Source organism: Notolabrus celidotus, chromosome 4 (genome assembly GCF_009762535.1).
Source record: "Notolabrus celidotus isolate fNotCel1 chromosome 4, fNotCel1.pri, whole genome shotgun sequence".
Taxonomy (NCBI): Eukaryota; Metazoa; Chordata; class Actinopteri; order Labriformes; family Labridae; genus Notolabrus; species Notolabrus celidotus.
In genome coordinates, this window is record NC_048275.1 from 27,442,934 (window position 1) to 27,456,884 (window position 13,951).

The 13,951-nt window shown below is 39.8% G+C and overlaps 1 protein-coding gene across 1 annotated transcript in view; it reads right to left on the reverse strand.

Annotated features, from left to right (window-relative positions):
* The window catches only part of LOC117811550 (adhesion G protein-coupled receptor A3), a 251,293-nt gene that overhangs the window by 22,856 nt on the left and 214,486 nt on the right, over positions 1 to 13,951 (reverse strand). The window contains exon 16 of the mRNA XM_034681900.1: positions 11,119 to 11,242. Coding sequence (XP_034537791.1) covers positions 11,119 to 11,242 — 124 coding nt within the window. The remainder of the gene's footprint in view (positions 1 to 11,118; positions 11,243 to 13,951) is intronic.

Sequence of the window (13,951 nt, forward strand, 5' to 3'; positions counted from 1 at the left end):
CATGGAAACAGGTACAATTCTGAGGTCCAACCACCTTTCCAACTATTTTCAATTTTGACTTCTTAAAACCAAGACCGTCATGGCTGAATTGTCAAACTTGAAGGCCTCAAAGTTCAGTTCCCAAAACTAATGTGGGCTGTCAATGCGGCTCCACCCACTTCTTCTAAACAGGCTGTGGTTTTAACATGCAAACAACAACTCTCTGTTAAATATAGGAAGCCAAATCATCAGCATAACAAGATAGCAAGCCATGTCATCCATTTAGTTGTATAACTCCATGACAAAACTCCATTATGAGCATAACCACTTCTTTTTATCTGGGGATCTGCAAAATACTGACTGCAAACCCTAACCACCATTATTCATCAAGACAGCAAATGAAAATCCGACCAGAGAAGCATCCGGCCATCAGAAGACCTACCGACAGTTCCATTCATATAACAGAGTCAGCAATGATTTTCTTCACATTAATGCACAATATCCACTCCAGACCAAGCTCCCAGTTAGAGCTTGCTTTTAACACTGTTCAACAACATTTTTAGGACTTTAAACTTTTGTTCCAATGTCAACAACACAGAGGTCTGCTCCCTTCCTTCCTTCTAACCCACATCAGAAAGAAGAGTGCAGGAACTTTGGTCCCAGGACCTTTTCTTACTGTCTGTTCCAAAGGTCAGAGCTGAACAGTGAAAAAAGGCATTTCATTTCTGCTCCTCCCTTTACTTGGACTGAACTAAAAGAATACCTGAAGCTGAACTGGTCCCATTAAACGATTTGAGGTGATGGTTGAATTTGAAACTGTGGCAACAACAGTAGTTTCTGTACAAATACTAAAAAGGGACACTGGAAAGTAATGACAGTTGTTATTCAGATCACTACAAAGTAACTTAAACTAAGAGCAGTAGAGAAAGCAATGAAGTTGAACGTTGGCATATGCCTCATTCATGTTTAAACGCAAGTCAACTGTAAAGCCGAGAAAAGAAGGAGAGCTCAGTGAGGACAGAAATGTCAACACAGATATTCCTAGAGAAGTCCTGTTCACCTCACCTTACATGACCTTCAATAGAAATATTCAGTTTAATGTGAATTGTAACAATTAAGCAGGCTAATGTTTTAACCTGACCATGATTGAAATGTTCAATTTAATGTTAATTTCTTCCGAAAAGAGGCTGTTAAGAATCTGTTGCAATTACTAACTGTTGAATCCAATTTTTTTTTTAATTAAGAACATTAAATTTAACAAAATTATCTTTAAATCAAAATTTTGTGTCAACAAGTTTATGTCTTTAATTTGTGGCCTGGTAATAAGGAGAATAATGTATAGTGAGCAGTTGGGAATTTAAATCACATTTCTGACAATGTAAGCAACACTTTCTCATCCTGTCAGGGTTGTAACTTGCACAGTTACAGTCCCTAACATAGGGACGAGCAGACGTACACAAGACATAGTAGATGTGCACAAGACTGTCCATGAAAGAAAAGACTGTCTCCATTTGTTTGTCTTTGGTCTATGCTTCCTGAACAGTGAGTATGTCACTCTTTTAGCACTAATTCAGAGGAAATCAGCCTTTTTTTTTTAAACTACTCGGGTTGGTACACTGAAGCCTGAGTTTAGTGTAGCATTTTCACTGTCAGATGAATTGTTAAACAACTTCAGCATACCAACAATTCTACAATCAGAAGTCCCTTTGAGCTGACTTCTTTGGATATATTCATTATATTGGCTCCCCATTGTTTTTGATGCATAAGTAACCAGTCTACCGGAAGCTCTTTTACATGTGAGGAGAAAAAAGGGGACTCGGGAACACTCAAATTGGATGTAGTGGATGCACAAAGCAAATCACTGCAGATACTGTAATGTCTAGAGCCAGCGTTTGCCATCACCACTAATTTCACAGTGGCACACTAATGAGAAAAGCCTCTGTGAAGCATCTTTAAGCTGACAGTTGGACGTAACCTCAGATCTAGGTCCTATTTAACAAAGTTCTGTGCTAAATTAACTGCATATCTAATGACGGTCCCTCTCACTGAAAAATCAGCTGAGATGTCTAATTCAGATTTTGGTGGTCTGAGGTAAGGTGAGGTAAGGCGAGGGGAAACAAGGACACAAGTGCAGCTGTCTAACACAGACAAACTGAGGAGTGACAGCTGAGGTGCTGCTCAAATCTATGACAAAACTGGCATTGTTGGTAGAATGATAGAAATAGAGATCAGAGATGACTTTGAGGACATAAAGACATTAGATGCTGCATAGCGACACTGCCACAGCGGGTGGGGGGCGGTGCAAGACTGAAGAGTGGCAGGGAGGATGATGAGTATAGGATGCAGGTGGGGATGGTAAAGCAGGAGGAGGAGGGGGGTGGTTGTCTGGGTGGGGAGTGTGTGCTTGAAGTGCTGCAAGAGCTGCCAGAGCTGGTTTCAAAGCTCCTTGAAGTTCCTTCTGTCAGAGGGAGAGCATGTACTTATGTGTCCCCATGGGAGGAGGGGGAGGGGGGGTTGTGCATGTGTGTGTCTGTGTGTGTATATAGGGGAGGTGGGATGATTAGGGGGAGTACAGACTCAGTGGGCACAGTGTGTATGTACATTTGAATGTGTGTGTGTGTGTGTGTGTGTGTGTGTGTGTGTGTGTGTGTGTGTGTGTGTGTGTGTGTGTGTGTGTGTGTGTGTGCAGCTCCTCGAGCAGTGCTGTAATTATCCCAAATAGTGTGTGGTGGGGCCAGCTTCCATCCCAGAGGAGCAGCACAGCACAATCTGGGCTCCGGCCCAAATCTGCAGAGAGTCGTCCTGTTAGCAGTGATTGGTTAAAGGAGGAGCAGCAAGAAACATTCATTGGCCCCAGGATAAAATTAGATAAATGAATAAGTGCTAAATAAGTTAAACAGCAAGAGGAGAGCGAGCGAGCCTGCAGCTCCTAAACTGACACTGCAGGACAAGAAGTGTGCAGCATGATGCGGAGCCTTCGGGGGTTTCTAAAGGGATCTCTTTCCCAACTTATGTCGCAACAAAAAGACTAATTTATTTATCATTCTAAAATCTTTTTTAATGCTTTAAACATAATACTAGTGAGCGACTAAAAAGGTCAACGTTTTCCCTCTGGATTGGCTTTTAACTATGTTAAATTCATCAGAAGCAAAATGAACAGTTGAAGCATTTATCTCCTGAAATAGAGAATATCTTAACTAGTCTCCAATAAACAGCTCAAGAAACCTTTTACTTGAGAAGTTTGATTGTTGACCACGGGAGACTATTGTTTGCGTCATCCTATTTGAATTGATGTAAAATTAAAACTTTACTTTGATTAAAGCTCAAAAATCTTATGTGTAGGGCAATTAGTGATGAAAGGCAGCATCATAATTTTGCTGTAGAATAAAGGTTTTTTAATTGTTAAATTATTGTTAAATTATTGTTAAATTATTTTAAAAATACGTGGGCTGTTTTCAAAACTGCCTACTATACTAGCAGTACGTACTGATTTGGCCAAAATTCAGTATTTAGTATGCAGTATGTGAACAAGAGCAAAATCTGCAGTATGCCAAAACTACCCGGATGTCGTAATGATATGGGAAAATTCCTCAGTATGCAGTGGACCAGTCGCCCTCACATACTGTTTCCCGCAATGCACAGTGCTACTTGGTTTTTAGGTGCATTACCGCCACCTACTGTGTTGGAGTTGTATCAGACGTTTAGCAGTCCGTTACATTTACAGTGAAGTAATGCAAAATAAATGCCAGTGAATCTTGTAACTTCCAGTACTTACAGAGGTGATACCCATACCACAGGTAACTGTTCATGTCAGTGAAAATGATTAAATTCCATACAAACCACTTCTTAACTTTTTAAATCATAAGTGGATGCTTAAAAGCAATTTTGCTATTAGCTTGGCCCTTGTTTACTTCCGCTTTCCAAAAACGAAAATCCAGCGACACATGACCCAGCATACTACAAAACAGATCAAACAGAACAGTCATACTACCTACTACCTTCAAATACTGCATATGCAGTATGCAGTATGCAGTATTAGCTTTTTCACTTCCGATATGATACCGATATTGCAGCCTTGAGTTTTGGCTGATACCGATATCGATCCGATATCAGCACGAATCATACATACTTTTACTACTTATTTTGTAGTATGGAATGTTAGAAAAGGCTTGATCAAGTGATATTACTCAAACAGAGAACAATAAATAAAACACTTTTGTTTAATATCTTAAGTTAAATGATTTAGCCTCTCACTGCTAAAAAGTAAAAAGAAAACAATCTTGATGTGACCACTATGAAGATATTTTTATGCTCTTGATTCAAATAAAAATGCCATGGACACAATATAAGGGCTTTATTGCACTTTCACGACGGTCCCTGAATGCACCTCACGGGGCGCTGCTGGATAGAAGTGCTGGAGCGGAGTCTGGAATGGACTGCTTATACCGGAGTGCTTATATTGGATATTTTAGATTCAGGCCGATATAATCCGATACTTTTTTTTTTTGCTGATATCGGACCGATATCCGATATCAATATCGGATCGGGACACCCCTATGTAGTATGCAGTATGCAGTTTGCAGTACCTACTGCAAACTACATTTGCAGGTAGTATGTAGAGGGTGGTTTATAAATCAGCCATAGTTTTTTCTGTATAACTAACATCCTGTAACCCAAGAAATCAACATATTTCAGGGATAAAAAGTGTACTATTGCTGTCAAAGTAGCTCACATTTTTGTTTGGTTGTACTTTTGTTTCTTTCTTCAAAGCAGATTTTTACTCTGCAGGCGGAGGAACAAGTATGAGATACATAAACTTGAATATGTAAAACAGTGCTTAAACAAAGTGGCTTTTGAAAGTGTAGTGTATTATAGTATACAATTCCACTGGCATTGGCATTGAGTCAGACTTTCTTAAAAGCAGCTACATTATGTAGTTAAGGTGACCACACCTGAAGCGGTGTATAGCCATAGCTTCTGTGCCGGTTATCCAGCCGGTTTGTTGATAAAGGGCCTGAGCTGACCACCATCCCCTATGGAGGATACACTTACTATTGACAAGCACCTCATATAACTCCACTTCAGAAAAACTAGTTAGATCATTATTTTTTAGGATTTTTCAGTAAAATTTTATTTAAAACAAAACAGTTTTCCTTGCCATTTACAGTTGATTGTTTTATGTAACACTGATATGGTTATACATTGATATTGCTGTACTTGGACAGATTTAGTCTTGGATCTTATACTTAAACTCAGCACTGACAAATCGAAATGTAAATATTTGATCAGGTGAGTGAGGGAAGCTGCAGCTCATGTCAAGCACCAGCTCTTCTTCTGTCAGTTACAGTGGTGGAGGAAGACTTGACGTCTGTGACTCAAGCAGTGACTTCTTACAGACTTCCCTGTCACAGCAGCTTCTTCTGGGCAGCTCAGGCAAATATGGCTGGTATGAAGTACGACACTCAGCGTTTTAGCATTATAGAGGTGGAGTCTTTCTGGAACAAGGAGCCTCTCAAAGTGCTTGTGACAGCAGAGGAGGCAACAGAGTCCCACACGTGCTGCAGCTTGCTATAAAGGGAGCCAACTGGGTCCAATGATGGAAACAAGGGAGTGAGTGAAGGCAGGCTGTACTCAGAGTGAACAGTGGAACAGAGGCGTACATCAATCTCTTTTTGGCTACATACAAAGTCCACACTGAGCTGAGCTGACAGTACAGGATACTCTCCTCCAGCTGATGTTTCGTGCTCACAAACGGAACAGGTCCAGCTATCAATCAAGTGGAAGGGAGTCCAGCAGGACCACATGGCTTTACAACCATGTTACAAAGTAAACTTTTCATTCTCAATCTCTTTCTTTCTGACATAGACTCTTATCTCAACACAGATTTTCACTAGGGCCGAGCATTTCATGCCAAATCACCACTGGATAGTCACTGGGAACTATCAACGGTGGTTCAAAACCCTGTCACCACACAATCACACATACTAGGGCTAAAAGTCATGATCATGTTTTTCTTATATGCGTGAGACAATATGAATTTTTTTTCATGCACATAGGAATTCAATCATTCAACCATACAACCATAAGTGTCATTACTTGGGTCTTTAGGTCTAGCCTGTCCAGCCTTCTGATGGCAGCAGTTTCAAGAGAAGTACAGACAGCAGTGACTCATAGAACACCTCACTGTGTGTGCTGCACATGTGGAAACTAAAAGTAAACACTCCGCTGGACAGCCGTCCTGTTGTGTGACGCAGCATTAACCAGCACCATGGCAAGATGCTGCTGGTCGAGGGAATATATATAACTTGCATAACTGAGCGTCTGCCTCGGGCTACATGCTGGTGTTTCTGTGATGCAGCAGCAGCGCAGTGTTTACTTTCTACAGTCGTGTGAACTGTGCATGCACAGTCTCTGCATCTCTTCTGAATCTCACAGTTTCGCCAACATCCATGTTACTGTCAGCTGGCACTAAAGCTTCCTTCTTCTTTTGTGTTTAAATGCAATTAGCATTCTCCTTTTTTAATTATTTGTTGTGTTGAGTTACAATCTTGTTTGTCTGTATCTGCACTCTTAGTTTAAATTATTCAAAGGCTGTTTGACTTGGAGAATTTGGGTCACTGTTAGTGTTCCATCAAAACATGTTTTTGGCATGGTGAGGAATGAGGAACTTAAGTAAGGAGTAGATGGTAGTCTGTACTGATATGATAAGACATTTCCTGTGCAAGTGAGATCACTACCCAAAGGATAGGCTGGGTCTGTTTACACCATATTAAGGAGGGGTGTATTTAAGGGATATTTTGTGCATCTAACTGTATAAAGGGGCAATTTAGCCCCCCCCCCCCCCCCAAAAAAAAGTTAATAAACCGATTAATCTCTGATTTACAGTTTGTCCTCTTTTTGTGGTAAATCTCTAAAACTCTACAACAGCAACAGGTTGGGTTAGTGCCCCTTTTCTGTTGTTTAATGCAGTTAGCAGAAAGCTCTCACAAAATAGTACTGCATTACAAAAGACACTGGTAGAACCAATTGAAACATATTTTTTTAACACTAGATAATAGTTCACTTTTTATTAATGAAAGACTGCAAAATTTCCAAAACCATGACCTGATCCTAAATTTAAAATTCTTAAACGTGTGCCCTCTCTCATTCCTAACTTCAAAATGAATTAGTTAAAAAAATATGAAACTCCAGTTAAAGGAGATTTTTTTCTTAGATCCTATTCAATCAATCAATCAGTCTTTATTTGTATAGCGCCAAATCACAACAAACGTTATCTCAAGACGCTTTTACAAACATAGGAGGTCTAGACCACTCTATGTCAAATTATTAAAAAATGCCATGACTGCAACCCAACCTTTGCCTGATCATACTCGTCCACTGAAAGTTTGTGTTTGGAATTCTGACAGGCTCAGATTATTATTTTAAGTGTCCGACAACATTGCAGAAAGGATTTTTTTTACAACTACGCATTTTAGTTACACAGTAAGATACTTGTAGTGAGAACAGCTGTTGTATTCCTCTCTTTAAAGGCCACCAGACTTCAACAAAAGCAGTGGTTTCACCCTGCAGAGCCCTTGATTTGCTGACCTGCTGTTGCCTCACTTGGTCAGTCTGTTTGTGCTATTGTGTGACTTTGATGTTTTATATGGTTCATGATCAAAGACAACACATACTTGTGTGAAGCAGAATAACAAAATCACAATAATGATGGAGGCAGTGATAGACAAGAAGCTCCTGTATCCTGGGAGGTAAAATTACTGCTTCTGTCAGTGGAGTCTGGTGGATTAAAGAAAGCAATGTACCACCATTTCAGGTTTCAAAAGAATCCTCCTACTCTATTACAAAAAGGTCTGTCTCTGTCGGGATCCTTTCTGTGTTGTCAGATATCAAAAATAACAACTGGAGCCTGACAGACTGTAATAGGGTTTAAAATACCCCATAAAAATCCCCCTTATTACTACAGCTTATATGTAAAGAACCTTATTTGTCACGGTTATTTTACTAAGCTACCTTCTTCCTCTTGTCATACAAACTCACGCACTTTAAGTCCTTCTACTTGTTACTCCCATCTTTGCTGCATCATAACCTAAAAATAGTGAGGCACCAGCGGGCAAAGGAGCATTTCTCTGACCTGTTTCCAAATCTGTCCTGACATCCCAAATCTCCATGTCCCTCCTCAAGTCTCACTAAGTCATTCGTAACTGTGGGCTGCAGAGACAGACAGAGGCACCACCCATGTGACCGCACACTGATTGCAGAGGGTCAGAAAGACCAACTGCAGGGACACACCGCTGCATCCCAAAATGGATTCTGACTTCCCTTCATCCATCATCATACACAGCAGCAGACGCTTTTGTGTGTCATTAATTTATCAGACAATCCACAGAGATTTTGGACAGCCATGTTTTTATCTTTGTCTATTTATATTTTGCAGACGAAAGGTTAAGCCTCTCTCACTGTGTGCCTAAAAGATAAAAAAAACATGCAAGCATAACTCTTTGCAAGCTTCACTCAAATAAATGTATCAATCAGTGACTCAAAGAAGTTGTGATTTTAGGATTTAGAGACTTCAAATAAATACAACCGATCACCACATTGTTTTCATGACCTTGCAATAACAAATACAATACTCAATTTGTCTTCTTGTGACTATTTATCCATGTTGAAAACTTTTACCCGTCCATTTCGCACCAAGATGCCTCATTCCAGCATTTGTCTCAATTGCTTGCATTTGATATCTGATGCATTAAACAGAAAAAAAAAAGCCTGAAAATATTTTAACTTTGTAAAAAGCTGCCCCACAATCATGCATTCCAGGCCACTATAACCATAACCAGAGAAACCCTGGACGGTTTGATCAATCTTAGCTAAAGTTTGAGGAAAGTGAAAGTAAAACCAGAAGAAAAAGATCATCTAAAACAACACTTCACTTACACAAATGTCTTTCAAACAATACACATCTGTGTTAAACACTTGATTCTGATTGGTCTATTCTCCAGAGTAAAGGTCTGTTAGTTCTTGACAGCACATTGCTGCCATGGATGCAGCGCAAAGCGGCTTGACTGTAATCACATCAATTCACCGAAAGAAGTCCTGTTAATTTGATGTTTTGTTTAGAAAAATGCTGAGAAAAGGAAGGAGAGGTTAACAACACAAAAACTGTTGACCACAACAGATAAACCTGCAAAACTGAAGATGGTGCACCAAGTAAGCACTTAATGGAGAACAGTTTGGGTCATGGCGTGTTAAAGGAATGATTGACAGAAAAGAAAATGTCAGACTGTGACAGTGACGAGGCAGAAAAACTCACTCAGGTGCCGATCCGTGTGGTCCTGTTTACCTTGTTTTACTTCTCCGTCATTGGAAATGTTCAGTTAAATGTGCTAAGCTAGCTCACAAAGGAAAAGAGAAATAACCGTTATTATATACGAAGCTCAGACTGTCAGCTTAACTATTTTCAACGGAAAAAAACATACATTTTTAAATCAATGAAATTATGTCCCACTCAATATTTGGTGCAAATTATTGACTTATTGTAATGTAATAGGTGGGATAATGTATAGTGAGTTGTAGTTGTGTGGTTGTTCTGGCACAGGAACCCCTTCAGGGTGAACAGGACCCTGGCAGGAAGCCTTTACACAAGTGCAGTAGGGTACATTATGCCACTCTCCACTTGGAAAGGGCCCAACTTTCCTCTTTTAAAATATATAATGATGTGACTAAAGGGTCCACTGATGATGACTCTTCAATGTTCTTACCTCTATCACGCTTAGTCATTCAAATATCTGTTCACTCACATTAGAGTCTCTCCTCATCGAAGCACAGCTGATGCTGCAGGAAATGTGAAGTATTTTGAGGTAGAAAAAAAATGAAGTGCAAACCAAAATTATACAATTTTAAATTGTACCAGTCCAGTTGGGTTGAGTTATTCGCTCAACACCATATGCTGTCAACTTAATAGTTGCTGTAGAGGATGTTGTCAAAGTAATCTATCGTATAATTAGATGCAGGGATATTTTAGATGTAGTGACTGACTGACAGATTGACATCTGTAGAATCATGCTGCTAGCTTGGTGAAAGGGGAAAGTCAGCCACAATGGTAGAGTTGCTTTGGAGAGAGCTTGAAAGCACCTCTGAGCATTAAAACGGTCATCTGTGTTTCGATGGTGTGGGAACACCACTGAGCCCTGAAAGCCTTTTTTGTTCCTATAATAGACTGAGAACATGCATGAGTGTTCCAAATATCAATGCCATTTGGTTTAAGGTTATGTTTTAAACATGAATTTGGTAATCGAAAGTACAGCCCTGGAGACATGAGCTTTTATTGGCTATCATGAATATATTAAAAATCACCAATGTGTCATCAGGTATGGTGAATATTTTACCTGGAATAAAAGTTGACCTATAACTTCTGACTTTTACGATCCCATCCATTTCAGAGGGCTTCTTCCTTTAAGACATACCTCTATTAAACAACTTTACCTTTGGTACACATTGCATTTTAGATCAGACTTGAGTCTGCTTAGCTGTGATGCTGGACATAGTATGTATGTAGACAATGCTAAGAGGACAGGAAACGACAGATGGAGTGCACTTTACTGGAAAAACTATACGATGACTCCTTATCTAAATCACTCTTTTCTTTTCTGCTTTCTTTGTACAGTAAAACAAAAAAAGGAAAAAACACCAATATGATAAATCTGTTATATATCATATAAGCTAGGAATGGCAAATTCATATTTTGGTCCTTCTCAAACTGGAAGGTTAAAATTCCACTGAAAAACCTAATAGCATGGTATTCAAAGACAAAAATAGTTTTATATAGTGCCACATTCTAAACTGTCCACAAGACCTAACCCTTGGCAAAAAAAAAAAGATAGAGACTGACAATAGGGAGAAAGAGAGTGAGTGCATCCATGAGGATAAAGCCTGAATTGTTGTTGCTTGCAGTGCCAACACTTAACTAACAGAGTGAGCAGGCCATACATGCAGCTGAAGCATGAAAGATACATAATGCACGATTACTATACAACCATATACAGCACTCAAGGCCCTCATCTCCAACACCTGAGTAGACATTCATAATCAATTTTGTGAAAAGCTTGGAGAGTGAGGTGAATGAGAAAGGAATGCACTTACGGCTTGACAGATGATGGGGTATTTGATTCGATTGATGCCGCCGGCAAACACAGCAAAGGTCAGGGCCGTGTGGAAGCAGAAGTTGAGAAGCATATGCCATCCTTTCCGACTGATGCGGATTGCGCTGCCAAAAAAAAAGGACAAGAATCAGAGAATTAGCAGGAACATACCAAAGCCAACAGTGATTAATTATTAAGTCAAATCTCACTGAGATAAAGGTTTCGATGTCCTTAGGTCAGTCTGGACTTTCACAGGGTCTGCATTGTTGTTGTTGCCCTTTTGTTTACCATCCTACTGTCATATAAATCAGCAAGCAGAAGAGAGCCTCAGGAATGCTGTTAGTAGAGTTTTAGCGGTGTAAACCAGACGTAGCGTACGCCACTGTTAACATACATGCTAACTAATCAGAAACTAAAAAGTACAAAAAATATTTCAACCATTGCCTTTATAAAAAGTAAGTCATCATTTTAACTTGAATGTTTCGCAACTGAGTCAACATGTTTTTGAAGTACTGAAGTTTCCAAATCTGTTTTTTAAGGCCTGTGTCCACTAACAGGGATTGGCAGTACCAACAGCCTGGACTTCATAGGGCTTCTCATTAGCTTCTAATGTTGCAAGGTTATGCTTCCCTAATTTACGCTTATCTTGGTAGTGACACTAAGTCTGTTTTAAAATGCTCTTTATGCTTTATATTTGCTTGTATTCAATGGAAGTGAATAAATGAAAGTTGAAACAATAAACAGAAAAAATTCCATAGCATTAGCAGCAGATATGGACCTAGGAAAAACCTTGGAGAAAACAAGTGTAGTAAGTTTTTCCCCTGTATGGACCTTTGTTCAAAAAGTTCAAGTGTTTCCAACTGAGAGCGCAGACGTTTTTGAAGCATCAACTCCCTCAGTCTGTAGCCACAGTAAGCGAAAGTTATTCAAACTGCAGTTTCTAAGATGACTAATAAGAAGTCACAAAAATTAGCCTTTTAGCCATAGTCTAAAATTAAAAATCTGGATCACTTGAATAAATGAAGACTTTGACAACCTTATTTTGAGAGTACAATAGACTATTAATACAATTGTCTACCAAAGAAAAGTGTACCTACTCTTTTCCTTTTCTTTCTGCATGGTCACAATTTCTATTCAAAAATAAATCATGTCTTCATAGATTTTCACTTCCAGGAGCAGAGTCATATTGCTTTTAAAGTCATTCTGATTGAAATAGCAAAGGACAATATTTACAGAAATAAAGTATTTAATCTTCAAGTGACAAAAAGAAAGTCACAAAAAAAGTCAGCGGGCCCATTCACTGAAAAGGTCAAACCCTCTCCAAGCACAGAGAAAGATAGCGCAGCCACAAAAGGTTAGTAATAACTGAAATCCTCAATTGACTAAATGGAATGCTCCCACCAAACTGTATGATTCCTATTTAAGAATGATGGACTTTCAGGCACAGAGCTACTGAATGATTCTTAGAGAGCACTAAGTGAGTGTTTCATTGAACCACATTCCTACACACTCTTGACACACACTAACACATACATTACATGCAGCAGGATGTGCTAGAAAATAGGAACCATTCTTCTGGTTTGATGATGAAATAAAAAGACATTGTTTCCAGTCGGCTGGGCCAATTGAAGTTTTTTACAATATAACACTATGCATTCATCTCCTCATCCCTGCTATGTGATGTATGGGATGTGCTTGGGGGTTTATACAGTCATGGGCAGGGCACTTAACCCACATCACTGCTCTCCATCCAGCTGTTTGACACTCGGCTAAGTAGGTCAGACAATACAAACATATTTGTTGAAGTAAGAGACCATTGATTCTTTTAATTACGTTTCCTCTGTCAGCTTCCTGCTTTTCATTAATACAGTCGCTGTCACCATTTGGAATTATATAACCCTGAGCTGGAGCTCTCCTCTTCCCAAAATGGAGGAGCGGAGCCCCGGCTGCACGTGAGCCAACTGTAGATGAAGCGGTGGCTCAGCATTGAGCTCTGAGGCGTGTCTAGGGCCGGGCTCCACTGCTGTGTGTGTGTGTGAATATGTGTGTGTGTGTGTATGAGGGGGGGGGGGGGGGGGGGGGTAAAAGCTGCTGCTGCTGTGGATGCCTCCACCACAGCCTGAGTGCTGAACTCCATCCAGCAAAACGGTCATAAATCAGGCCGGCTCCTGGCCTCCCTGGAAGGGGGTTTTCATAGGCTCTGCTTTGGGCTTTCATTGGGTCAAGTACATTAACCTGGCAACCCTCCACATCCCCAGCTCCACGAAGGTGGGGAGGGGGATAAAACTGTCCCCTACCCTCATCTGCTCTCTCACCCTGCAACCACCTCAGAACCTATTGTGAAGGACAATAAAGCTATGGACAGTATAATATGACACATTATACAATGGGTAGTTTCATAGGTGGAGGACACGTTCCAAACACCTCGGTGAGTCTCATAAACCCCAGGAAGCAATGATGTTACAGAGGAATATAGAGGTGGTTTTATGTTCATTATTATGAAGAACAGAAAAAAACCTTGCTACAAGACCGGGCTGTACAAGAACACAGAATTCAAATATCTCCGACACCAATACATGTATCACAGTATGGTGAGCCACATATTGATATGTTGTATTTTAATTTTTTTGTCTACTTGTGTTTTGTCCATTTGTTTTATTTTAATACCTGATTTTTCAGTTTTTGTTACAGAGACAATGTAAATCAGCATGATTTATATATCTGGAATAGTTAGAGGCTGTAATGATGTGTTATCATGCTCTGTCCCTATCAAACAAACCAATATAAAATTATCAAACCTACTGTTTCTGTATCTGAGTCTGTACATTATGACT